Here is a 27,881-nt window from a genome sequence, read left to right on the forward strand (position 1 = left end):
GTTATAGAGGTGTGGTTTATGGCTGAATAAAATGTTCTGACCTAAGGCTTTACACAACAAAACCCCTTTTTATTAGGCTATTGTGAATTCCTATCATTCACATCCAGCAAAGTCCCAGCAAACAATCTTTCAAGGGTGGATTATAACCACAGACCTTATCAGGCTTGGAGAACTGTCAAGCCGATAGCTTCCAAGCAGAACACTATACCAGAAAATACTTGGCAAGGAGTCTCTTCACACTAATTAAATGAACTAATTGTCTCCTGCAAACACCACTCCCCTTTTATTCCCTATGGGAGGGGCCATTCACCATCCACCTGTGGCTTTACTCCCGAGTCGACTCTTGTTCCTTAACTGTTCCCTTCTCCTGGCAGCTCTGCACATGCGCACATTGGGAACAAACTCCAGCTGCTCTTCTTCCCCACTGATCTCCGACTCTGAAGGCAGCTGATAACTGTCGAACGGCCTCTGATGCAGAGCACCCAACAGAGCCTTCCCCAGACTCCAAGACTGGCCCATGTTCCTTTCCAATCTCCTCACTGTCCCAGTCTGCCACCAGCTACTCTAGCTGCTAGCAGGCCACAACATAAAAGTTTCTAGCCCCCTCATTTATTCGTACCTTAATGGGGTGTCTTGTTGCAAACTGTGCAGCCTGCATTGGCTTCCGGTTAAAGGAGACCCAGAGTTGAACCGAAGTTTGTAATGGATCGCCCGATAGAGGCTGAGAAGAGAAAGAGACGGACAGAGAAAAATCAAACATGGTGGCTCTTTTTCATCCAGGGTCTAAATCTGGTTCTGAGGGGGAGATTGAGCAGCTGGCAGGGAGTGGGAGTGTGGATCCGGTGGCTATGGAAAAAACGGGGGAAGGGAACAGTCCAGCTGGGCATTCAGAGGAAGACCCAGGGCCAACCCCTCTTCATTCTAGGGCACGCAGGGAGGAACGGAGAAGGGAGCAACATGGCTTGCGAGAGAGAAGAAGGCCCTGATCCCTTTCCTTAATTGCAGCTGGGAGAACAGTATATAAGTGGGGCATTTGCACATGGCTCCTTGCTGGAAGGAAAGCGTGCATTATCTTGGTCGAGGCTTATCTAGGTTTTGGCATTATCCTTTGAAAGTCTGCAATTTATCATCTTGGTCTGCAGTGTTAATTACTTCAGCACTGTTTGTGTTGTTGTTGTTTTTATTTCTAATTATCTTTACTTTGGGTTCGGACTGCATTTCTGCCCTTCGTAATCTGTTTTTTGAAGAATTTGATATCCAGCCGGGGATAATTGGACATTGGGGCCAAGTTGGAGGCATTAAAGGGAATTTATTCTACTTTAGTGACTTTGTTATTTTTGTGTCACGCCCCGAGTCATCACAGGGTTGGTCCTCAGACTTATGACTGGTCCTCCCACTTATGCCCATCACCGCATCCCTCACAATCACAGGATCATAATTCAGGCGCTTGGCAACCAGCACGTTTTTAATGAGGGTTGCAGGATCCCGGGATCATGCAATCATCTTTTGCAAACTTCCTACACATCTTTTCCAACAAGTGAAGCCAATGGGGGAAACTGGCTTCTCTTAATGACTGCATGATTCATTTAATAACTACAGTGAATGTCTGAACCGCCATCGCAAAAAAAAGGGCATAAAATCAGGCAGGATTCCCTAACAACGGTCTTAGCGATGCAAATGTTGGGTCAATTGTGGTCATAAAGCAAGGACTACCTGTAGAGGGTCCTTCCAGCATTATGTCCATCCCCAAAATTACTTTGTGCAGGTATACATGCCCTGCAGGGTTTTGAAACTACCCCACCCCCCGAAAAAAAAAAATTATATGTTTTCCATAGGAGCTTGCCAAAAACTACCGTTCCAAATTCACTGTGGCTCAACGAACTGAATCCATTTGCTACAATGGGATAGTTTAAACACCGGTGGTTTTGGGCTCGCAGCCTAGGCCAATACTTATTCACTTGTTGGTTGGTCTCCAAGCAATTAACAAATGCCACAAGGTTGTAACTATGCTGTGGTTGCGGATTGAAAAGAAGCAACGTGTGTGTGTGTGAGAAAGAGAGAGCAAGAGAGAAATATTTTTTTTTTTCTGGAAACATCATCTGTGTTGTATTCACCAAATGAATGCAAAAAAAACCCCCTGCCTTTTAGAACATGCACACTTGGCACAGGCTCCTCGGGAACCTCCTTATCGCTGCTGCCAGACCCCACAATCTCTGAAGGCAGCAGTCCCCTCCCTGATGGTCCTGGCCCCTCAGCTGAGTCCTTGCTCTCCTCAACCGTCCGCACCTGCTGCCGGCTAACCACAACACAGATGGTTGCAAAAGGGGACTGTGTGACCCTGAGCTCTGTTATTGGCTGCAGACGCCTTCAGGAAAACCTTGTTGGCCACAGAAGAAGTTCCTGAAGGCCTCTGACAGCAAAAAGGAGGCCAGGGGTGATGTGCACAAGTGAGGTTAGTTAGTGAATGACATCCCCTGAAAATAAGACCTGGTGCCTTTTTTGGTGGCAAAAAAAATATAAGTCAGGGTCTTATTTTCGGGGAAACATGGCAACCAGTAAGATGAAAGCATTTCTTTTTATGTTGTTTTTAGAGCTTTTCTTTTCTTTTTTTTGTAGTCTTGTGGGTTTTTTTCTTTTGTTTTTAAGGGATGAATTTAACAGAGATGAACAGTTTGTAGCCAAGCAAGAGGCCCAGACAGGAATAGGTAACACGTTAAAATTCCTGAACAAATAAACAGATTTGCCCCTCAATGGCCTATGTTAAAATGCTTATTTATGTTATTCTCCGGGCTTCAAACTCGTGCAGCGCTGCAGCCAGTCTGCGGCAAACTGTGCCAGACCTCGTAAGGATCATTCATCGATCTAAATTGCAAATACGAACTGAATTTTAAGTACGAATTGAAAAGTCCTAGAACAACCTTTGAGCAAACTCTTGGTTCTTCTACCAGCTGGAGAACAAACTTTGCAAGAGTCTGACACAGTCATGAGTCCGACGCTGTTTGAAAATGAATGCACATCCAATCCAGAGGGATCTTGCAATCTGCGGGTGGGTGGTGGAAGACACCTCTGCAGCCCCCAAGAGGGCAGTTTCTTACCCCAGATTTTGTTGCAAAGAGATATTTGTCCCTGAGCTGGAAGTCTTCCACCTCTTCCAGCAAAATCTCTTTATTTTCCCGCGTCTGGAAGAAATCTGTGCTGCGGAGGACCGTCGAGGACAAATTAGGTTCATGCCGCTCGATGTAAATTGTATTTGACTTGTCGTATGGCTCCACACCCCTTAATGGCAGAAGAAAGGGAGGGGAGAAAATTGATGCGTGGAAAAAAAAGTGATTTTTTTTGTTTGTTTCATTTAGACCAGGGGTCTCCAAAATTTAAGACTTGGAGGTTTGAACTCTACAGAACTTTTAAGACTTGTGGACTTACGGACTTTAAGACTTGTGGACTTCAACTCCCATAATTCTCCAGTTAGCCATGTTGACTGGAGAATTCTGGGAATTGGAAGTCCACATAGTAGAAGGAATTTGAAATGGTATGCGGGTATGACCTTGGAAGGCACGGGGAAGAGCTGCAGCCAGGCCAAGTCCAATAAGAGACTGTGATCAGATAAGAGGAAGCTGAATAATAGGCAGAATAATATTCAGCAGCTGAATAATAGGCAGAGAAAACAAAATCTCAGAAAGGATCTAAAAAGAGACAGTGGGAGATTTGTACATTCAGACATGCATGATTCTCTTTCGCAGACTTATAATAAACAGAGCAGGCTTCTTCTGGGTGTGCTCTTTAACTGGTCTACCTGGTTGACATCCATCTTGCAAAACATGGCTGTCTGGGGAATTCTGGGAGTTGAAATCCACAAGTTATCAAATTTGGAGACTTCTGATTTAGACGGATCCAAATGTGATCTCCAATGAGCACAAGATTTTGCGTTCTCCAGAATTCTTCATCAAGGGATGAAGAAGAGCTGTGTCTCTTTCGCTCTCGCTCTCTCTAAACACAACACAACACACATACACACACACACACCACAGCAGACATTCCCAACTGGATACTGTTTGTGCGTGATCTAATTTGCAGAATGCATTCCCATGGTGTCATAGGCACTGATAAGATTACATCCATGTTTCTCATCCTCAGCAACATTGTGATGTTTGTATTTCAACTCCCAGATGTCAGCGTTCCAACGAACAAACTCCATCCCAATAAACTCCGAAACAAGCATCTCCTCAAAATTCCATTTTATTGGAGTTGTCATATTGGCACATCTGGGAAAATCTGAATCCGAGAGTTCCGGGTTTTCCCTTCCCAAAAGAAATTCAAAGATCCATCCCCTGCACCCATCAGTCCATCACATGGGCCAATCAAACGTCATCCCAACTGGAGACCTTCCTCCAGACACTCCTCTCCAGGTGCAGAGCAACATGTCCTTGACTCTCTGAGAAAGGATGTTGTTGAGTCTAATCTTCCACCTCTCTACAAAATCCCCACTCCCAAATTCCCAGGCACTGAATGTGGCAGCCTCGAAGCTTCCAAGTAAAATATGGCTTCTAAGACTAACACCAGAATTCCTCAACCAATATGCAGGGAATGGAGAATGCTGGCTGGGGAATTCTGGGAGTTGGAGTCCAAATATTGTAAAGTTTGGAGGTTGAGAAACACTCAATAATGCCGCCTCTACCCCAGTATGCTGCCTCCAATAGTGGTCAGTCAAATGCACCTTGGACAAAGTTTTCCAATCTGGAGACCAGAGCCCCCTGCTAGTCCATTTGGATATCCCAAGTGGAGGGAGAGAAGAAGGGAAAAATAAATTTATTTTAAAAATAAATTTGGCCAACATTTTGGGAGGTGGCCGAATCTTACAAGTTTTTTTTTTCTTTTTTACAATCTTACAATCGCATTCTTGTTTGGAATCACCCCAGACTGGACGGAAGTGAAATTGTGCAGGGGGATAAAGAGTGCTGGGAATAAATGACAGAACTTACCAAGCGAAGGACTTCACGTGTTCATGAATCATAATCCAGGTTTGCCCAAAATCATCCGATTTCCAGAGCTGGAAAAAAAAAAAAAAATGAGAAGAGGGCAAGCTCAATTTGAAGAGCTGAATAATTAAAGCCTTCAAGGTGCATTCTTTGCCATGAACCAGGTGGAGGGGAGGAAAGGAATGGGGAAAGGAAGAAGGGAAGGGAAAGGCAAGAAAGAGGGAAAGAAAAGGAAAAATGTAAGCGAAGGGAAGGAAAGGGAAGGGAAGGAAAGGAAAGGAAAGGAAAGGAAAGGAAAGGAAAGGAAAGGAAAGGAAAGGAAAGGAAAGGAAAGGAAAGGAAAAAGGGGAAGAGAGGAGTGAAAGGAGGAGGAGAGATAGAGACGAGAGGGGAGGAGAAGGGAGGAGAAGAGAGAGAAGGAGGAGAGGAAGAGACAGAGAGAATGAAGGGAAGGGAAAGTAAAGGAAAAAAGGGAAGAGAGGGGAGGAGAGGAAGAGATAGAGAGGGGAGGAGAAGAGATAGAGGGGAGGAGAAGAGAGAGGAGGAGAGGAAGAGACAGAGAGAGAAGGAAAGCGAAGGGAAAGGAAAGGAAAGAAGAGAGAGGAGCGGAAGAGATAAGACAGAGGAGAGGGTAGGGGAGGAGAGGAGAAGAGAGAAGAGGAGGAGAGGAAGAGACAGAGAGATGGAAGGGAAGGGAAGGAAAGGGGGGAAAAAGAAAAAGAAAAAATAATCCTATTTTCTATGGAAAGGGGAGGATGGGAAAAGGGGAAGGAAAGAGAAAGGACAAAGCAAACATTTCTGCCTAATGAGACCAGAAAGACAGAACTACTGCATTATATTCGTTCCAGGCAGGGTTTTTTTTTTTTTCCTTCCTCTGGCTAAGCAAAAAGGAAAGACATTGGTGCATCGGAGCAGAAAGAAACCATAAAAATATGGGTGTGTGACCGCAGAAGACAAACAACCTCATGGCTGCCAGAATCAAAGCAGCCGGTACATTCCCTGGCATTCACTGTTCCATCCCTGTGCCGCCTCCTTCCAAGCACCAGCGAACAATATCGAGCGGAGCTAAGGAAGAACAAAAGAACGATTCTTGTCGGAAACGAGATGGGGTCGTGGGGAGGGGGACAGAGAGAGGGCTGCGGTTGGCGAAATTTTCTTCCACCCAGGGACTCAAGCCTTGGACAGAGGAAGGACGGGGCACCGATCCAAAGGCAACTGACCCTATCCAAGGTCTGGAGCTGTGTCAGCTGCCGGGGAGCATGGGAGGAAAGCCGGAAATGTAGAAGTTGCAAGAAAACTCAGGATCTGTTTTCTCTCCCTTTCAGGCAGCGAACACACACTGCTTAGGGATGGGGCCAAGCATATGGTCCTCTAGGATCACCTCTTAGAGACCTTGGTGACCGTGGAAGGTGACATCTTGCAGGCCCAAAGCCAGCTTGAGTGAAAGATGTAAAGATTAACAGAGTCAGAAGGGACCTCGGAGGTCCTCCAATCTAACCCCTTGCTCATGCAGGAGTTCTCCTAATACAGCCGAGGCCAGACCAAGATGGACCGCCAATTCAGGGGTGGGCGTCAAATTTTCTAGCAAGGGGCTCTCTACCCCCTAAGGACTGGCTGGGTGGACATGGCTGGGTGGTCATGTGACTGGGTGGGTGTGGCCAACTCAACATCACTTCTTTGCCCTAATTACCTAAAAAGATGATATATGCTAAAAAGTTGTTTATTATTTTATGCGTTTAATACTTTAAATAAAAGACTGGGTGAACCCAGGCTTAATAGCAGTGACTGTGAGAGGGATCTTGGGGTCTTAGTGGAGTTTTTAGTGAGTTACGTGATTCTTATTATTTGGGAATGAATCCCCTTGGAGGCTAGTGGCTATGTTAGCTGATTTTCTCAATGGCTCTCCCTCGCAAGCGCTGAGTGGATTGTTTATCTAGCTTGCAACACTTTTACCAGGTGTGAAATGCTCTTGGCTGAATGCCCAGAAGTTCAATTAAGGCAATTAAGAGCTTTCTCTTTCTGCTTGTGTTTCTGAGGTTATTGGGGGCTCTCCGAGCCCCGCAGAGTCTTAGCTAGGGGCTCTTCCGAGCCCCTGAGAGCCCCCAGCAGCCCATCTCTGCCACCATTTCATTCAACGTAAAGGAACTCAACACGGTTAAGATAATTGTGATCATGCTCAAATCACAACCAGGGAGCAACTGTGCAGGCAGGCAGATGTCAGGGCAGCCACGGGGCTGAAAGGCTACTTCTTCACCTACGGGAAGAAGTCAAAAGAAGTCAAGTGTAGGCAATCCGAGATCTACCCTTTCCTAGACAGGTTGTGCCTGTGACACAAATATAATAGAAACGAAGCTTCAATCAATAGTTCCAGCTACCATATCTTGGTATCTTTGACGCTCCCTATAGACACCGTATGGTACTGTATATCTTTTGCCCTGAATCTGGAACATTTCATGGTTCAGTTGAAAGGGAAACAGTGGTTTGCAGGAAAAGAAAACCCTAGGAAGTCCAAGAAATGTGTTCCTTAAGTCCTTCCGATGCAGAACATCTTCACTGGCTGCCAAGGAAAGATCTGGGGGGAAAGCCACCCATTCTCTTACTCACCTGTTTGTTGGGATGGGATCGGTCGTATCCCAGGACAAGGTTGGGGAGCTGGCTGTGCAGGAGGAGGTCTGCGACTTTAAATGGAATTGGGAAGCCTTGAATGGTGGTGCAAAAATCCGTGGTGAGCCAAAGGTACTGGGAGAATGCATCAACAAAGATGTACTGTGGAAGGGAGGAGAAGGAAGGGAAGGAAGGAAGGAGAAACAGGTTAAAAGAACAGGTCAAGAGACAGCTATAAAATTGCGACTAACACAACATATTTAACTATGTTACTTGGATCATACACCAAGCCCCCAAACATGGAGAGGGCACTTACTACATCTCTCAAAATTAATTTAATGTTGTTTATTGGATAGTTAAGTTATGCTGCGTGATTGCCAACAACAAAGGTTCTAAAAAGTTCACGCTTGATCATCCATATAGTGATGGCACCAGGCTAGAAACCAAAGAGGTGGTGAGTTCCAGTCCCACCATAAGCATGGATTCAACTGAGTGACTTTTGGCCAACCACCAGGAGATGGTGAGTACTAGTTTTGCTTTAGGCACGAAAGTCAGCTGCATGACTTTGGGTCAATCACTGTGAGACGGTAAGTTCTAGTTTTGCTTTAGGCACAAAAATCGGCCTGGTGAGTTCTAGTCCCACCTTAAGCATGAAATCAACTGGGTGACTTTAGGCCAACCACCAGGAGATGGTGAGTTCTAGTTTTGCTTTAGGTACGAAAGTCAGCTGCATGACTTTGGGTCAACACCAGGAGACAGTGAGTTCTAGTTCTGCTCTGGGCATGAAAGTCGGTCTGGTAAGTTTTTGTCCCAACCTTAAGCATGGAATCAACTGAGTGACCTTGGGCCAACCACCAGGAGATGGTGAGTTCTAGTTTTGCTTTAGGCATGAGAGTTTTCTGGGTGATTTTAGGCTAATCACCAGGTGATAGTGAGTTTTAGTCCCACAGAAACAACCCCGAGAGGCAAGTTGACTCAGAGAGAGTGACTGGCCCAAAGTCACCTGGCTGGCTTTTGTGCCATAAGATGAAACTAGAACTCACTATTTCCTGGATCAAATTGGCTCACTAAGTATTTCTATTAGTTGCAGTTCTCTGATCATTTCCAAACCAGCTTCCAACAAGCAGACAGTGAGGGAAGCCAAATTCACTTAATGACCTCATGAATCACATAGCAACTGCATTGATTCACGTAGTAATTGTGACAAAGAAGGTCGTACATGACCTACTTAACAACCACCCTGCTTTAACAATGGGAATTCTGGTCCCAAAAGTGCAATCATAAATCAAAAATTACCTTTATAAATTCTCCATTCAACAATCAAAACTATTGACGGTACTTACCCTTTTGTTGTCTGCTGGACTGTGGTAGAACTGAGCGATGACAGCTTGGCTGAAGTTCCCTGGGCCAAAACCAAATTTTTTGGATATCTTTTTAAACGTTTTCCCATAATCATAGGAAACATAAACCTAGCAAAGAAAGACGCAAGCATGAGAAATGACAGGATTGTGTCTTTCGCAGGCCACTGAAACACTTTTTCCTTCAGGAAGAAAACAAACTCACCGAACTTCTGATTTTATAGAACAAGAGCTGTTCTTTGTTTTTGTACATAAAGTTTGCAAAATGCAGGGCACTGGTGACTTAACTCCTTGCCTTTACAAGAAGGTGTAAAAGCAATTCCGAATTACTATTCTGGAAACAATTCAAGTTGCTTTCTGGATGGAGACGGGGTGAGGAGAGAGGAAAGTATGGAAATCCATTTTCACACTCTGCTTGTTGTTCCTGGTGAGACCCTTGTGAAGAAGTAACAAAACCGTACACAACTATCTGCCTGTGGCCCTCGGTAGGATTCCATCATCCTCCAAACAGGAGTGAAAAGATTTCAAGGTTTAATTCAATTAAGGTTGAGCTATTTAAGCATTCATTTGATCTGATTATTGGCTCTAATGCTTTAATTATTAATTTAATTAGCTGGGAGGTTTAATTATTTTATCATTAAATTGGTAATTGGTTTTATAGATAAAAATATTAATATGTTAACTATACACAGTAATTGCCATTCCCTGCTCCAAAAATTGCATGCTATCTATTCAGCCAGCCCAACCTAATTTTTTTTCTTAAATTTGGCTTTTCCAGAATTTGCTGCTCCATCATTCCCACCTATGTGTTCAGGAGGGATAAGAGCTGTAATTCAAGAACCACCAGAATCCAAGGTTGAAAAATGGGTTTACACTTCACAAAAGCCAATTTTTAAAGGGGGGGAGGGGGAGGAAGAAAAGGAGGAGGAGGAAAAAAAATAGGAAGGAGGAAGGAAGAGGAGAAGGAGGAGGAGGAAAAAAGTAGGAAGGAGGAAAGCAGAGAAGGAGGAGGGAGAAGGAGGAGAAAAAGAGGAAGGAGGAAGGAAGAGGAGGAGGAGGGAGAAGAAGAAAAAATAGGAAGGAAGAGGAGGAGGAAGAGGGAGAGAAGGAGAGGAGAAGGAAGAGGAGGAGGAAGAGGAGGAGATGGAGACTAAAGCAGCAAACTCTGTGATGTTCAGAAACCATCAAAGTGTCTTTTCTGGGAATGTTTTCCAACCTAAATGCAAAATAAATATCTGATAAGCAATAATTAGCCAAAGAAAATACTTACATCACTAAATTTGGGGCCTGGCAATGCTAAGCTGTCCCGGGCCAAAGCTACAATCACATCGCTCTTCTCCCCGGCCCAGTGCACGACCATTTGATTGTGGGAATCGTTCAAGCTAACCTGAAAGAAGAGAAAACGGGGTTAGAAGAAAAGTGGCAAACAACGCAAGAGGCGCAAAAGGGAAGGAAACCACTTCTCCATACAACGCTTCCTACCTTATTTCAGCCCTTGAAAAAATGAGAAAGGAAGAGGCTGTTTGCTTCCTTTATATACTGTGTTACTTAGAAAGAGGAGCAAGCAGAGCTCCAAAGCGGAGCAAAACGTTTTCAAAGAAAAACCCAAGAAAGTCCAGTTGCCTCTTGAAAAAGCACTTTTGAGACAACCAGGACATGGAGGACTGGGAATCTCCATAGACATTCCCACCAAGTTGTGCAGCTGGTTGGCTAAAGTGCTGGAAAGGTGTTTTGGAGCACATGGAAGTACCAAGAGCATGTATTAATTTTTGTGTGTATTTATTACATTTATATGCCACCCATCTTGCTGTCCAAAGCAACAAGGACTATTTGCAATTCCTTACCCAGGGGTGTGCACAGCAGGCTCTCTCTCTCTCTCTCTCTCTCTCTCCCTCTCCCCCTTCCCCCTCTGTGTTTTACACATGAACAGGGTTGGAAGAGACCTTGTAAGTCATCTAGTCCAGGGGGCACCAACCTTTTCGATCTTAGGGACCACCAAAATCATAATTTTAAATTCCACGGATCAGAGACCCTGGGAAAAAAAAACCCCAAAAGTCTGCAGGAATATTCCTACCGATTGATCATTCTTGAGAGAGAGAGAGAGAGAGAGAGAGAGAGAGAGAGACTAACTGACTGACTTTTGGCTTCATGCAAGGAAAGCAGCAGAAGTCTTTCTTTCTCTCCCCCAAACTCCGCCAGAAATGAATCTTTGTGAGATTGTTGTGCCGGCGCAGCCTATTGGAGCAGGAGGCCTTGCAGAGTCCCAAAGACTCACTTCTGGCAGTTTGGGGGAGAGAAAGAAAGACTTTTGCTACTTTCCTTGTGTGCAGCCAAAAGCAGAAGAAGAAAGACGCGGAAAGAAGCAGCCCAGTGGCCAGGCCAGGCGCGTGGGGTAAGTGGGGCAAGTTCCACCCTCCACCCTTTCCTCCCTCCCCTCACTACCTCCTGTTGTTTGCAATGCAAGCAACGCAAGCCTTTTGTTTCTGCGGGCCATGTGGGTGGCGCAGCCTTTTGTTCCCACACTGCCTGGATTAATTGCTTTGGGGGTGATATTTCTCTGCAGACCACCAAAATTTTCTCGCAGACCACCTGTGGTCCCCGGCCCACTGGTTGATGACCAATAATCTAGTCCAACCTCAAGCAGGTGACCCTACACCATTTCTGACTGATGGCAGTCCAGTCTCTTGAAAGCCTCCAGCGATGAAGCTCCCACAACCTCTGAAGAGAAATTATTCCATGGATTGATTGCTCTCCCTGTCAGAAAATTCCTCCTTATTTCCAGGTTGAATCTCTCCTTGATCAGTTTCCATCCATTATTCCTTCTCTGGCCTTCAGATGCTTTGGAAAATAGCTTGACTTCCTCCTCTATTTGGCAGCCCCTCAGATATTGGAAGACTGCTCTCATGTCTCCCCTGGTCCTTCTCTTCACTAGACTGGTGTGTGTGTGTGTGTGTGTGTGTGTGTGTGTGTGTGTGTGTGTGTGTGTGTGTTAAAAATCTAAACTGTAGCTTCTTCTAAAATAGATGTACATTTCCCAAGATCAGGCGGCTGGCCACATTTTCCCACTTTAAGAGTGCTGCAGACAAATGCTTCCCACATAATTTCAATCTTTATCTCTTCACCTATTTATTTTATTTTTTCAGTTACAACCCAGGGAGGGGTAGATCAGCCATCGAGATTCGTCCAACTTGGCCCAGGAAGTGGCTGAAGAATGAACGCATTTCAAGGCCTGTGACGCAAGCATTATAAATAATAATCAAAGCCAGGCAGCTGTACCCTGGATTGTCACAACTGTGAGAAGGCGGCTTTGCGTTTCTGACACCTGGAGAGTTCCTTTTGATCTGCTGCTTTCATTCCAGCAGACGTTTGCAACCGAGGGGTTGACAAGGATGAAAGTTTGGCTGTCAAGGGAAAGATTGGAGTTCTAGCTTTTCTGGGCAAGCTGAAAATGTCAGGATTTAAGGCAGTGTCATCTGAGGGGATTTGGAAACAGGATCTGAAAGCAGTTCAAGAAACGGCAGGGCCATCAACCACAACCACAACCACAACAAGAATCCCTACATTTGTGTTCCTATCCTGCCCCAAAAGCCATTTTTAACTGTTCCAAAGAGATACAGATAGATAGAGATAATGAGAAGGGCAATAAGGGAAGGGATGCAAAGTGAAATTTTGCTTTCTGGTTTGCTGCAAGAAAATAGCGGGAAGAAATGATTCCAAATAAATGGCACAAACAGAAGAGATATCTTGCTGAAAAGATACGAATCCAACTCCTATCTGCCAATGGGATAATTTGGGGCTCACTAAAATAATATTTTAGGACGGCATTACTCTCTGAGAAATAAACTAGCAAGGGCCAGCTCTCATTGCTGCCTTTCCCCGCCCCCCTTGTATTAATCCCAAAGTTGAAGGTAAAAATATATATGACATTTCCGTGTGTATTTGTTTAATCTTTTTGGAAGCTGGCATGATGGAAAGCAAAACAGTAGACTTTAGCACTGGCTTTATTTACACATATGCCTCTGGAAATGACAGAGATTCTTCAGGAAAAGAGAAACAGTGGAGGACTAGTCCTTTACTTGGTGATCTCATTTTTCCAGAATGAGAACCAAGAGTATCCCAGGTTTAGAACAGGGGTCGCCAACCTTTTGGACCTCAGGGACCACCAAACTCCTAATTTTAAATCCCAGGGACCACTAACGGGTTCTGTGGGAATGGCCTAATTTGTGGGTGTGGCTTGGTGGTCATGTGACTGGCTGGGCATGGCTTGTATGTAAATATGATAAATATTTACATAAATATTGAATTTTTTTATAAAAAAGAACAACTTTTGCCCCAAATCAGGCAAAGCAGGCAGGCAGATTGAGTTGCTGACAGAATCAAAGATTCATTCAGAGATCTATCTATCTGCCCTCGTCTAGGTCAGTCTGTCACATAAAATTTGCTTGCTGTGAGTCTGCACTGAATAATGGAACCTTCAGTCCTAAGGGAGGTTCGGCTGTGCTTAAAAGCAGAGCCGAAGATCTAAAGTCTAGCTAGAAAGCAAGAAATCCAACCATTTCCTGCTTCCTAGTTGATCTAAATCTCCTGGCACAGCAGAACAGATGATGGTCAGAAAAAGGAAAAATAGCAATTTATCAGGCAACTTTTCCGGGTTCGGAGTGAGTGGGCAGGGAGGGTTCCCACGGGCCATGTGGGCGGCGCAGCCTTGTGTTTCTGCACAGCCTGGATTAATTGCTTTGGGAGTGACATTTCTCTGCGGACCACCAAAATTTTCTCACGGCCCACCGGTTGGCAACCGCTGGTCTAGAAGAAAGGACAGGGAGCAACCTCATCCGTCTGCTTTCTGGTAATGAAATGTTCTTTGATAAGAAGTGTCCAAGCTTGCCATCATTTCAAGAAAGGGCTAGCTTCTTTCTGAGTCCTCAAAATCCTGCTCCAAACAGATTGTCTATTGAACAAAGAACGGCTATAAAATTCCAAGGAATCAGAATAACAACAGCGTTTGAAGGGACCTTGGAGGTCTTCTAGTCCAACCCTTGCTCAGGCAGGAAACCCTATCCCATTTCATACAAATGGCTGTCCACTCTCTTCTTAAAAGCCTCCAATACTGGAGCATTCACAACTTCTGGAGGCAAGTTGTTCCACTGATTAATTTTTCTCACTGTCAGGAAATGTCTCCTTAGTTCTAAGTTCGCTTCTCTCCTTGATTGGTTTCCACCCTTTGCTTCTTGTCCTGCCTTCTGATGCTTTGGAGAATAGTTTGGCTCCATCTTCTTTGGGGCAACCCCTCAAATAGCAGGCACATGTGATCATGTCACCCCTATTCCTTCTTTTCAATAGACTAAACATACCTAAATCTTGCGAACATTCTTCGTATGGTTTTAGTCTCCAGATCTTTAATCATCTTAGTTGCTATTCTTTGCATTCTGTCTAAGGCAAAGGTCTTCAAACTTGGCAAGTTTAAGACTTGTGAGCTTCAACTCCCAGAATTCCTGAGCTAACATGACTGGAGGAGGAATTCTGGGAGTTGAACTCCACAAGTCTTAAAGCTGCCAAGTTTGAAGACCCCTGTTCTATAGTCTCAATATCTTTTTTGTAATGTGGTGACCAAAAGTAGATGCAATATGTTTTAGCCTCTGGTCTCCTCATCATCTTAGTTGCTTCTACTTTGTAGTTTTATTGAGTCTACCAGATCTAAATCCAAAATTGTTTTTGGTGAGTTTGATCATATAGTAAAATCCAGAATAGGTGACATAGAAAATTTGGGAAGATTCTATAGATACGCCGCTAACCTGTGAGGTTTTCTGATGGTTTTTTTTAATTATAGGATGGATTCTTTAAATTATTGTAAGCCACCCAGAATCACCTACGTGTAGTAAATAAACTAAATAAACCCAGTTTTTTTCAACCTTAGCAACGTAAGATATGTGGATTTTAATTCCCAGAGTTCCCCAGCCAGCCCTGTGCTAAGCTATCATTTTTTTTAATCTGGCACTTTTATCTTTTCTTTTCTCTGGCTTTAGTTTAAAAAGCAGAACAAAACTTCCAGGGCTGTTCATGTTAAAAACAATACATTATAACAATATCACCCCCATAAGAGAGGAAAAAACACATAACTAACTAAAGAGAAAAAAAAACCAACAAAAATAAACAGAACTAAAGCAGAAAAGACAGCAGAATACTGTATAAACACAGCTAAATCAACAGCGTAGTAAAAACCAACATTTTTTAAAAGCCTGCATAAATTAATCTACACTTAAAAGGTAATTATATTATATTTGCTTTAGGGGGATTTTGTTTAAAATGAAGCATTTATAAAGTACGATTTAGGCAATGTTTTCAAAGCAGATGGCAAATCCTCATTAAAACAACCCTATCAACCAGAAAGGCTCCCCAGAACAATTACAAAGAAACAGGATACTGAATCATAATACGAGGCTTCTGCACACATACACTAACAAATTTGTGCATTCTTCAGTGGGAAGTGAGTTCACAATCAGTGCATTGCTGTAAACAGAGTTTCTCAACCTGAGTAACTTTAAGAGGGGTGGACTTCAACTCCCAGAATTCCCCAGTTAGCCTGGTTGAGAATGAGGTGAATTATCTATCCCAGAACAGGGAATCAAAACCTGAAACTCCAATACAATTTTGTGTCCTGCGCAGCCTTTTTTTTTTTCATTTCCAGCCCTAACTTTCTGCAACACTACAATTAAATCACAAATGAAAATTTTCACACACGGGAGAGCGACACAACTTATTTGGGGAATCCAGTTCCTTTTCAGGAAAGGAGGAAGAGGGGAAGGAAGGAGGAAATAGCTCAACTTCCATTTCCATACCCAGGTAAGTTTCCAGTTTTGGTGAAGTCTAGCATCTCTTCTCCAGATGCAACTTTGCCCCCGGCTGATGTCTGCAAACAGACACATAGAAACCTATCCTCTGCATGATGTCAAATGGAAAATTGTTTAAAGACTTTGGAGCCCTTCCAGTGTGGGGAGGAAATCGATGCTTTCTTCAACTTCAACTATCCTATTTTTTTCCCCTTTTATTTCTTTTGCAAAATGAGACATTTGTTGAATCGGTCTTCAAAGAGAGGGAGGGAGAAGAGACAAAGAAAGAGAGAGGGAGAGAGAGAGAGAGACAGTTGGTCATTTGCATCCTTTTAGAGAGACGTTGAGGCCATCAAGCTAAGTGTTTATGGAGATTGTCAGCCATTCAGGTCCTGGTTGTCCCAAAGGTGCTTTTTTTTCCCCCAAGAGGCAATTGGGACTTTCTTGGTTTTTCTCTGAAGACATTTCGCTTCTCATCCAAGAAGCTTCTTCAACTCTGACTGGATGGTCGGAAGAAGAAGGAAGATGGTGGGAAGAAGGAAGAAAGGAAGGAAGGAAGGAAGGAAGGAAGGAAGGAAGGAAGGAAGACAAGACAAGACAAGACAAGACAAGACAAGACAAGACAAGACAAGAAGAAAGTCTATGGAGATTCTCAGCCATCCAGGTCATGGTTGTCCCAACAGTGTTTTTTTTTTTTCAAGAGAAAACTTGGACTTTCTTGGTTTTTCTTTGAAGACATTTCGCTTCTCATCCAAGAAGCTTCTTCAACTCTGACTGGATGGTCAGAAGAAGAAGGAAGATGGTGGGAAGAAGGAAGGAAGGCAAGACAAGACAAGACAAGAAAGTCTATGGAGATTCTCAGCCATCCAAGTCATGGTTGTCTCAACAGTGTTTTTTTTTCCAAGAGAAAACTTGGACTTTCTTGGTTTTTCTTTGAAGATGTTTTGCTTCTCATCCAAGAAGCTTCTTAAGTTTCTTCACAAGGCAACAAGGTTACTTTCCTCCCCCTGTCAAAACTGCTCCCAATGGCCTCGTTCTGCCCCAGGGACTTTTAAATATGAAGCCAGCAGCTCATTAATAGGCTGTTTGTGACTCAGTCCCTGGGGTTGAGCCCCAGAGACCTGGAACCGTTTTCTTGGAGCTGCCCTTCAGAAGTAAACAGCGCAGGGCGCAGGTGTGCCCCTCCAGGTGACGTCAGCCTGGAGCTGAGTACGAAATGCAACCAAAACGTTCATCAGCACCTCAACTCCACACGAGGTGGGCAGGTCCTGTTAAGGCATTACCTCCTTTAGGAAGGATGAATGTCGTTTTGGGTTTAGTGGTAGGAGGAGACGGATTAAAAGAAAACGTCCAGCTTTGCTCTCCTGGTTTTTGTTTCTGATGAACCTGCCAAAACTGGTCTCCCCACGTACTGAAGCTCCCCCGTGAATATTGTCTTAAGTTCGTAGCAAATTTCTTCAACTGAGGAATATCTACCAGAACGGGCAAAAAATGTGACACATATATAAAGAAGGGCTTTGACTGTACTGCTGTTTTGACTTTGTGGGGGCCTTGGTGTTAGCACTGATGATGTTACTTAGTTTGGTAGTGAAAGGTCTTCAAGAAAACCACCAAGCTCAAAGAGCACCAAAGGCCCCACAGTCTGTCTTCTTCTCCTTTCTCCTTCTCCTTCCTCCTCTTCCTCCTCCCACACCTCTCTCCCTTCTTGCACTGATGATGTTACCTAGTTTGGTAGTGAAACATCTTCAAGAAAACCACCAAGTTCAAAGAACACCAAGGACCCCACAAGTCTATCTTCTTCTTCCTTCTTCCCTTCTCCCTCTTCCCCCCTCCTCCTCCTCCTCCTCCTCCTCCTTTCTTCTTCTCCATCTTCCTCTTCCTCCTCCTCCTCCCTCCACACCTCTCTCCCTTCTAGCACTGACAATGTTACCTAGTTTGGTAGTGAAACATCTTCAAGAAATCCACCAAGTTCAAGGACCCCACAAGTCTATCTTCTTCTTCCTTCTTCCCTCCTCCCTCTTCCCTCCTCCTCTTCCTCCTCCTCCTCCTCCTTCTTCTTCTTCTTCTTCTCCTCCTCCTTCTTCTTCTTCTCCATCTTCCTCTTCCTCCCCCCTCCACACCTCTCTCCCTTCTAGCACTGACGATGTTACCTAGTTTGGTAGTGAAACATCTTCAAGAAATCCACCAAGCTCAAAGAGCACCAAGGACTCCACAGTCTGCTTCCTCCTTCTCCTCCGTCTTCTTCATCATCTCCTTCTCCTTCCTTCTCCTCCTCCTCCCTCCACACCTCTCTCCCTTCTAGCACTGATGATGTTACCTAGTTTGGTAGTGAAACATCTTCAAGAAAACCACCAAGCTCAGAGAACACCAAGGACCCCACAGTTCAAGCCTGAGCCAAAAAAAACCCAAAACCTTTTCTATCAGGATCTTGAATTTGTTGACGTCCCCATGGATACCAAAGGTTGTTGCCATGGTTCAATTTGTGTCTTAATCATCGTCACTTTGAGAATTGGCATCTTCAAATCTTCTCCTCCGAGAAATGGAGGTGACTAATAGTCCATCTCTGCATGTGGACCAATGAAGTGATGGAGATCTGACAGGACTGTACCACTCTCGGAGGGGGCAGGGGATGCGTTAAAGTGAATTTCTCTCTGCAGTTTAGTGGGGGATACTGAATGGCTAAATCTTGCTAATTGCTGTTTTTAATTGTTGTATGGTTTCCTTGGAAACTGCCAGGAGTCCTTCACTGATACTCTTAAGTATAGAAGAACCCCAAAGCCAGACAGCCAACCAACCCAATCCCTTCATCTCAAAACTTGACCACCTTCTCCTTTTCTCCTTCCCAGCCACGGGCAGAATTTTCAGATCACAAGAAGCCATGGTTTGCTTAAAATCTGTAGAGATTCTCCACCATCCAGGCCATGGTTGTGCAGTTGCCTCCTGAAAAAAAAAACCACCTTTGGGACATGGTTTATTTAATGATGCCTTGCTGAATAAGCAGCCCTTAGTTGCGTTCATGCAATGAGCCAAGTCGAATCAAGAGAATTTGTAAGAACAAGACGGGTTTTCTGCCTAGTTCACTATGCAGAGTTTTGCCAGCATCATCCTTCACCTGTTAGACAAGAAAAGGAAGAGGTTCGATTGGACATTGGCCTGGAGAATAACAGAAATATAAGACTTAATTATTTAAGCCTTTAACTGCACAGATGTAAAAGGAGAGAGCAAGGGAGCAAAATCAAACGGTGCTTGTTTTCCGCTCTTGTGTTCGAGGAGATTTGGCACCGGTTTCGTTCTGTCTCTCAGCGTCTCTTCGGTTCCCCGGGGCAAAATATTCCCTTCCAAGGTTGAGTTGTTGTTTTTTTTCCCCTCTGTATAATCAGCATAATAATAAATCACCATGCCAGACCGGAGCAATAATGGCGAAAAGAAACCAGAATTTACGGAAGCTGATTCTGCACGAGAATTAACTGCGCAACAGTCGTAGGGAAGACAATATGTCACATTCTAAACTATGCAAAAGATTCATAGTTAATCCTTTTCTTCAAAAATCAAGGCATTTTGGAAAGGTCGCAGGAAAACACTTGACAAGCGGCAGGAAACAGGGGAAAAAAAAAGGAGCTACAATTAAAATTAAGGACCCCAGGTGACCAGCCATCCATTTTCATTACACTCAGGAAATTTTGCTCACAAATCGACAAATAGTATCTCGTGGCTATGTTCAGTTTAAGCAAAATATATGACAAACTTGGGCTAAGCAGGTTCCATCTGGATGGGTGGGACTGCAACTCATAAAATTGCCCAGCTGGTCCTGTCTCCATTCCTGCTAGGAACTCAAGAAATTTCAGTCCTATTGTGAGTTTCAAGAAGCAGTTGTCTCCTGCTTGAGAAGGGGGTTGGACTAGAAGACCTCCAAGGTACCTTCCATCTTTATTCTGATTTATCGACTGCAAGAGAAGAAGTTGGGGGGAAAGTGAAGTGTTTCTCAATTTCGGCAACTTTGAAGCGTGGACTTCAACTCCCAGAATCCCCGAGCCAACATGCATCTTACAAGCTCCTCCCACTCTGAAGTACAAGAGCTCGGCACGGCCACAGACGATCTCACCATTACAAAGGCATTGCTTGGAAATCCGTAGAGATTCTCAGCCATCCAGGTCCTGGTTGTCCCAAAGGATGCTTTTGTTTTCAAGAGGCAACTGGACTTTCTTGGTTTTCTTTGAAGATGATTCACTTCTCATCCAAGAAGCTTCTTCAGTTCGGACAGGATGGTGGGGAATGGAAGGATTTATATTCCTTGCAGACAGCTGGTCATTTGCATCCTTTTACAGAGTCACGGAGACCACTTGGAGGTTTATCTGTGTCCTCAGGGTCACCTGAGTGGTGTTCCTGGTTCCTGTAGCCTGCTTTTTTTCCCCTCTGGAAATCCATTCCTACTCCCACACCATTCCAAGGGGTGAGGGATGGGAATAAAAATGGATTTCCAGAAAAAAATGCAGACTACAAGAATCAGGAGCACCACTCAGGTGGCCCTGAGGATACAGATAAACCTCCAAGTGGCCTCAATGACTCTCTGAAACAGTGCAAATGACCAGCTGTCTGCAAGGAATATAAATCCTTCCCTTCCCCTCCATCCTGTCAGAACTGAAGAAGCTTCCTGGATGAGAAGCGAAATGTCTTCAAAAGAAAAAAAACCAAGAAAGTCCAGTGGCCTCCAGAATAAATACCTTTGGGACATTGCTTGGAAGAGCCACAGGCAGGTGGAAGGAAGGGCCACCTGCCCTGACCAATAGATTCTAAGGGAATCCAGGGACCACTCAAGCGAAGACTTGGAAGACCAACGTGGGCTTATCCCTCTAGCCAAGCCAATGACCAAGTTGAAGGAGCACTTTCGTTTCAGCAATTGCGTCAGGCAGACCAGACAGAAAAAACAACAACCAAAATAAGCTAATTCTACTTTATTCTAAGGTTACATTAACCGACTCTTGCAGGCCTGAAGGGACATTTCTCCTGCCAACTCTTGTATAATCTGAGTTAGGGAGGTTCCTTCCTAAGTTTCTTTCTCTGCCCATTTTGTAGCTGCAGGCTCTGACCTTTCTTATTTAATTGTTCCCTGAGTAGCTTAAACTTTTCTCCACACTACCATCTCCCAAGGTCGTTTGCACATACCACTGCATCCTGCTTGTAGCGGCTGGGTTTGGTTGGAGGCCAGGGATATGTTGTGCAACAATATGGCTACAACAAAGAACTAAGCAATGGGGAACAAACCACAGTCATTTGCTACACTCAATCCTTGATTTTATCCAATACTGGCCATCTGCCATGTGGCTTGACCAAACCCAACAGGCATTAAGGTTCCTCTGTCTCATTGCCCAACTGCTGCCTAGGTCAATACAGTGGTGGTATTCTACCGGTTTGGCCAAACCAGTTGGCTTCAAGGATCATCTGTGAGAAAACCAGTTTGCTCCGACTCTCAGCTGCTGGGTCCTCCCATTCACCCCGAGTTTATACTGATCTTTATTTCCTGCTTTTCAATCTCAGCTGTTTCGCACGGCACAGACGATTGCCATGCATCAGCTGTTTTACACACCGGGCTTGCAACAGAAGGTGAGTTGCAAACGCTGCATGCACGCAAAGCATATACGTGTGCACACGCAAAGCCCGCGCTCACACTGAACCAGTAGGAAAAAGTTTTGAAACCCACCACTGGTTCAACCGTGAACTCCTTGTGGCTATTCAACCAGATGTCGTTGAGTCGCTCTATCTCAACCTCTCCAGCCTGTTGGACTTGATGTTGGACTTTAGAACACAACTACTGATCCAGTTCTACAGAGGAATGATTGAGTCTGTCACCTGCACCTCTATAACTGTCTGGTTTGGTTCTGCAACCCAACAGGACAGACACAAACTTCAGAGGATAATTAGGACTGCAGAAAAAACAATTGCTAACCAACCTGCCTTCCATGGAGGACCTGTATCCTGCACGAGTCAAAAAGAGGGCTGTGAAAATATTTACAGACCCCTCACATCCTGGACATAAACTGTTTCAACTCCTTCCCTGAAAACGACGCTATAGAGCACTGCACACCAGAACATCTAGCCCCTTCCAGCTCTATTCTATTCTAACGTTCTAATGACCACTGTGGATTTCAGAAAGCGACTCGTCCTCACAATGCAAAATTCTGTCCTTGCAAAGGACGAGAGCAGGCAAACACCTGAACATGCAGACAGCTGCTATCAACATGCAATGTTGACACAAGAGTTACCGCTGGAAGCTTTTGAATAACAAGAGCCAGCATTATAATGAAATTGCAAATGAGGATTTCAGATTTGTTTTCTTCTTACAAAGGAGGTCTTGCTGTCCATGTTGGTTTTGAGGCCTTTTTATTTTATTTTTTTAAAAAAATCCAAGCTCACAGTTGATAACAAGGATAACAAGGCTGTGGAAAGATTTCCACCTGAAAACACAGAAAACGGCAAAGATAAACGGTATAATTTTTCTGATTGAAAATAGGTTAGAATGTTAGAGTAGAATAGAACTGGGAGGGACCTTGGAGATCTTCTAGTCCAGCCCCCTCACTCAAGCAGGAGATCCTACACCATTTCAGACAAATGGCTGTCCAATCTCTTCTTAAAAACCTCCAGTGGTGGAGAACCCATGATTTCTGGTGGCAAGCAGTTCCACTGGTTAATTGTCCTCATGGTTAGGAAGTTTCTCCTTAATTCCAGATTGCTTCTGTCTTTGATTAGTTTCCAACCATTGTTTCTTGTCCTGCTTTCAGGTGCTTTGGCGAATAATTTGACCTCCTCTTCTTTGTGGCAGCCCCTCAGATACTGGAATACTGTTATTGTGTGACCCCTAATTCTTCTTTCCTTCAGACTAGCCAAACCCAAATCCTGCAGCCGTTCTTCATACGTTTCAGTCTGCAGATATTTGATCATCTTAGTTGTTCTTCTCTGAACTTTTTCCAAAGTCTCAACCTCTTTTTTGTTGCACGGTGACCAAAAGACGCCTCACATCCTGGACATAAACTGTTTCAACTCCCTCCCTCAAAACGACTCTATAGAGCACTGCACACCAAAACAACTAGACACAAGGACAGTTTTCTCCCCAGTGCCATCACTCTGCTAAACAAATAATTCCCTCAACACTGTTCAACTATTTACAAAGTCTGCACTGTTATTACTGTTAATCTTCTCATCACTCCTTATCACCCATCCCCTCCCACTTGCGACAGTATGACTGTAATTTTGTCGCTTGTATCCTTACAATTTATACTGACTGTTTCCTAGTATGATTTGATTGCTTATTGTACCCTATGATTATTATTAAGTGTTGTACCTGATGATTCTTGACTCTTGACAAATGTATCTTTTCTCTTATGTATACTGAGAGCATTTGCACCTTGTGTGTCCAACCATACTTGGCCAATAAAGAATTCTAAAATTCTAAAAAATAAATAAATTGGTGGCAGTATTCCAGGTGTGGTCTTACTAGAGTTTTATAAAGTGGTACTAGTACTTCACGTGATCTTGACTCTATGCCTCTATTTATACAACCCAGGATTAGCTTTTTTTAATACAACATAGGATTGGATTAGGTAATCGTCTCATTTTGAACAGGCAACTGAGCAAAAAAAAAAAAAAAAAAGCAAGCAACTCACATGCCTAAACATGTTCTTTAACTATCTCTGGTGGCCCATATCTTATTATTTATTTGCTGTCTGTTTGGAAAGGTGACAATGGAGACATCCTAATGCAAGGGTCTTCAAACTTGGTAAGTTTAAGACTTGTGGACTTCAACTCCCAGAATTACTGAGCTAACATGACTGGAGGAGGAATTCTGGGAGTTGAAGTCCACAAGTCTTAAAGCTGTCAAGTTTGAAGATCCCTGTCCTAACATAAAGAACTGAATATGCTGAAACAGTGTTGGATGATATCGGCTTGGCCATATCTGAGATATTGAATTAGAATTTCTAGGGAAGGTTATTAGAATTAAAAGTGACGGGAAGATTGATCTCTGACATGATCTCTAGTATGTACTACAGTCAGGGGACGCGGTGGCTCAGTGGCTAAGACGCTGAGTTTGTCGATCAGAAAAGTCGGCAGTTCAGCGGTTCGAATCCCTAGCACCGTGTAACGGAGTGAGCTCCCGTTACTTGTTCCGGCTTCTGCCGACCTAGCAGTTTGAAAGCATGTAAAAAAATGCAAGCAGAAAAACAGGGACCCCTTTGGTGGGAAGGTAACAGCGTTCTGTGCGCCTTCGAACGCGTTTAGTCCTCCCGGCCACATGACCACGGAGACGTCTTTGGACAGCGCTGGCTCTTCAGCTTTGTAACTGAGATGAGCACCGCCCACTAGAGCCAGGAACGACTAGCACGTAGGTGTGAGGGGAACCTTTACCTTTATGTACTACAGTCATGGGACATCAACATATCGATATTGGTTTCTGGCTGAGTTTGAACGACATCCAGAGTTGGCTACTATGGGAACCAAATGCTAGAGAAGATAGGCCTGAGGGGATGTTTTTTGATAGGAAATCCACATTGTGAAATCAGAACAATGGCCATGAAATAGACAAATCTAGTTTAGCTAAGCAGGTGGTCTTTGCCTTACAGCCATCCATCTACTGACTGTTCAAAGTTACAAAAAGAAGAAAAAGAGACTTTATTCTGGGGTGCAGAATTCTCAAGCCGTTTTAAAAATGCACCAAAGGATGAAGAAGGAAGCCAAGAATATTCCAGATTTTGATACAGATCCGGGATCCTTAGGGGAAGAGAAAGGAAGGAATTGTGGGGAAAGAAAGAGAGAGAGAGAGAGAGAGAGAGAGAGAGAAAGGAAGGAAGGAAGGAAGGAAGGAAGGAAGGAAGGAAGGAAGGAAGGAAGGAAGGAAGGAAGGAAGGAAGAAATTAATTCAGCCATGCAAAGCTGTTGCTGGCAAGTGAAATTCTGAGGCCCAAATATTTTGGTTCGGTTTCATAGGGCTTAGAAATTGAGGAAGACTTGACTTTTCTCTTAAATCATCATTTTTTCCAGCTAATGAACATCTGGTCATTATGAAAGCCATTTCTTAACCTGATGTCTTCCTGGTCAGTTTTGCTCCCTTTGGTATCTTGGAAACAAGATGCCAAGGCAGAAAATAAAATAATAATAAACCATTGTTGAATTGACAAGATTTGTGCCTTGTGGTTTAAAAAAGAAGGCAATGTTTATTGACTGGGGCTAGGGGGATAGAAATGATCTTAATCTGGATTGCCTCACAGGAACCTCAAGAACACCTTTAAAGCAAACAGAAGGTGCATTGTGCTCTTCACATTCTTTTCCATTTTTCTTTTAAAATGGTGGTGGCCCTTTCTGACAGTAGTTCCAACTGCCAATTAGAAATGTGAGGAATTCTTTCCTTTCAGCAAGGAATTGTGGCTCCTCACAACTCTTATTCTTTTAAAGGCCTTCCTTAAATTTAAAGATAACTCCCTTTAAATCTCACATCAGCTGTTACGTCATGGAGAAAGAGGGGAAGGAGATGAAGATGTAATTCGGAAAATATTGGACTGTGCAGAGATGGATAGATTGACATTGAAAATAAAAGACGAAGGCGGTACAGAATATTACCTAACGTGGAAAAGATTTTATGAGTGGTTAGAGATAAGAGGTCAGAAATTAGATGAAGAAAGGTTATGGCTATGTATAAATTAAACATAAACATGATTTATAACTACAAATCTATACACATATACAAATGAAATACCACTCATGCGTCATCACAAAATCTCCAGAACCATAAAGCCTACAAACTTGAAATTTGGCACGTATGTTTCTCTTGGCTGCTAGGTGCTCACTAAGAAAGGATTTTTTTCAAAATGACCATCAGAGCATTAGTATTTTGTATAGTATTATTATTAACACACTGTGATGCTAAGGAGTTCTACTCCCCCTCCCCACCTGAAAAGAAATCGGCTCCAAATGCAAAACACAAGCAGAGGAGTTTCGGTTTCAGAGCACCAAGCAGCTTTAGTGCAGAACAGTTGAGCTTAGCCACGCCCAGGTTCCTTGCTGTCTCCTTCTTGCTCAAATACTGCAAATACTGTTTCAGTTTCCAAGCAGCCCTCAACTCTCTCACAGACTGACAGGACACTGGCAAGATGAATACTGATGGACGCTGGTAGGCAGAGGCAGAATTAACACATACACCCCTTATTTATCTCCCCCAAAACTAAGCCCGACCACATAGTTTCATAGCAAAGCACGGATATAGAGCTAGAATGCCAATATAATCAATAGAATTATAAATAAGCTAACATAAGTATACATTTGGTCAAAATCACTCTGTTGTACCACTTATTATTGTTATTAGCATATATGTTACTATCTTTTGTTTTTCTTTTCTTTTCTTTTTTTCTTTTGTAAAATGATATGCCCTGATAATACATTGTATTCAAAATGTTTATATATGAATAAAAAACAAAAAAATATTGTAAAAGAAAAGAAAGAAGAGAAGGTTGGGACTTGAGGTGTCACATGGGCTCAACGAAGTCAACACATGGTTGACATCTCAGAAAAAAGCTAACGGGCTTTTATAGGAAAGAGATGGAGAAATTTGGAGAAGATACCCCTCTGGCTCTTGCCCAAAGAATTCCAGCCACGCACATTGGATCACAGGTCGCCAACCTTTTGGACCTCAGGGACCACCAAACTCATAACTTTAAATCCCGTGAACCAGAGACCCTGGGAAAATCCCCAAAAAAGTCTCCAGGAAAATCCCCCACCCCGTTTTCCTACTGATGGATCGGTCTTTATTTGGGATCGCAGGATACTGTCCCCAGCTCCGTTCTTGGAGGGAGGAGGAGAGAGAGAGAGACTTTTGGCTTCATGCAAGGAAAGCCGCAGAAGCCGCAGAAGTCTTTCTTTCTCTCCCCCAAACTCTGCCAGAAATGAGTCTTTGCTGGCGCAGCCTCTTGGAGCAGGAGGCTTTGCAGGGTCCCAAAGACTCATTTCTGGTGGAGTTTGGGGAGAGAAAGAAAGACTTTTGCTCCTTTCCTTGCGTGCAGACAAAAGCAGAAGAAAGAAGCGGAAAGAAGCAGCCCAGTGGCCAGGCAAGGCATGTGGGGTGAATGGGGCAAGTTCCGCCCCTCTGCCCTTTCCCCCCTCCCCTCACTACCTCGTGTTGTTTGCAATGCAAGCAACACAAGCCTTGTGTTCCCGCGGGCCATGTGGGCGGCGCAGCCTTGTGTTCCCGCGCATTAATTGCTTTGGAGGTGACATTTCTCTGCGGACCACCAAAATTTTCTTGCAGACCCCTAGTGATCCCCAGCCCACTGGTTGGCGACCACTGCATTGGACGACCCCCGTGGATTTCATCCTTCATAGGCAAGGAAGACCCCAAAGCTACATCCGTGTTGAAGTTCAGTAGGAATCAAGCTCCCACTATTGTTTGCCGGGGTGGATGGAAATATTAGCTGGGTCTACGGAGATTTTTGGGTCATCCAGGTGACGGTTGTCCCAATGATGGTTTTTCAAAATGGGCAACTGGACCTTCTTGGTTTTTGTTTTGAAAACATTTCGCTTCCCATCTGGAAAGCTTCTTCAGTTCTGGCTGTCTCCGGTGGGGAACATCAGAACAGAAGAAGCATCTTGGACCAGAAGCAAAACATTTTCAGAAACATTTCGGTTTTGCCTTTCAGGAAAGCCCCTGCGGGACTCAAGCCTGGACAGCTGCAAGTTGCGACACAAGTGCACGGCAAACACACACACACACACACACACATATCCTGGCAAGGAACTATTGTTTGCCAACAGCCAAACTGGGATTTCCAGTTCTTCCAACAGGCCAGAAACAGACCGTGAAGACGTCCATCTGCAAAGCAGGCTTGATGTCCCCTGATTTTTCAGCCCCTTCCCCCCACCCTCAAATAAACCCAGTTTATCCCAAGCCCTTGGCAAGCAGGACAACAAACATTCAACATCAGTCCAAGGGGGTATCTCTCTCTCTCTCTCTCTCTTTCTGGACCCCTGCCGAAGCAACCTTTGTGGTGGTCCTCTTTTTGTCAGTAATGGTCTAGGGTCTCCTGCTTGGGCAGGGGGTTGGAATGGATGACCTCCAAGGTCCCTTCCAACTCTTGTTA

At 44.0% G+C, this 27,881-nt stretch overlaps 1 protein-coding gene and 1 long non-coding RNA gene across 2 annotated transcripts in view; one reads left to right on the forward strand and one right to left on the reverse strand.

The window, feature by feature from the left end:
• Positions 1–27,881, forward strand: part of LOC148125063 (uncharacterized) — a 558,115-nt gene that overhangs the window by 290,444 nt on the left and 239,790 nt on the right. The window lies entirely within an intron of this gene.
• SORL1 (sortilin related receptor 1) overlaps positions 1–27,881 on the reverse strand; it is an 87,962-nt gene that overhangs the window by 58,874 nt on the left and 1,207 nt on the right. Inside the window, exons 2-7 of the mRNA XM_087939151.1 lie at positions 10,209–10,325; positions 8,924–9,049; positions 7,581–7,742; positions 4,980–5,047; positions 3,096–3,276; positions 620–721 (exon numbers count right to left, since the gene is read on the reverse strand). Coding sequence (XP_087795277.1) covers positions 620–721; positions 3,096–3,276; positions 4,980–5,047; positions 7,581–7,742; positions 8,924–9,049; positions 10,209–10,325 — 756 coding nt within the window. The remainder of the gene's footprint in view (positions 1–619; positions 722–3,095; positions 3,277–4,979; positions 5,048–7,580; positions 7,743–8,923; positions 9,050–10,208; positions 10,326–27,881) is intronic.

Source organism: Pseudonaja textilis, chromosome 9, assembly GCF_049901715.1.
Source record: "Pseudonaja textilis isolate UNSWEBS1 chromosome 9, rPseTex1.2, whole genome shotgun sequence".
NCBI classification, from domain to species: domain Eukaryota; kingdom Metazoa; phylum Chordata; class Lepidosauria; order Squamata; family Elapidae; genus Pseudonaja; species Pseudonaja textilis.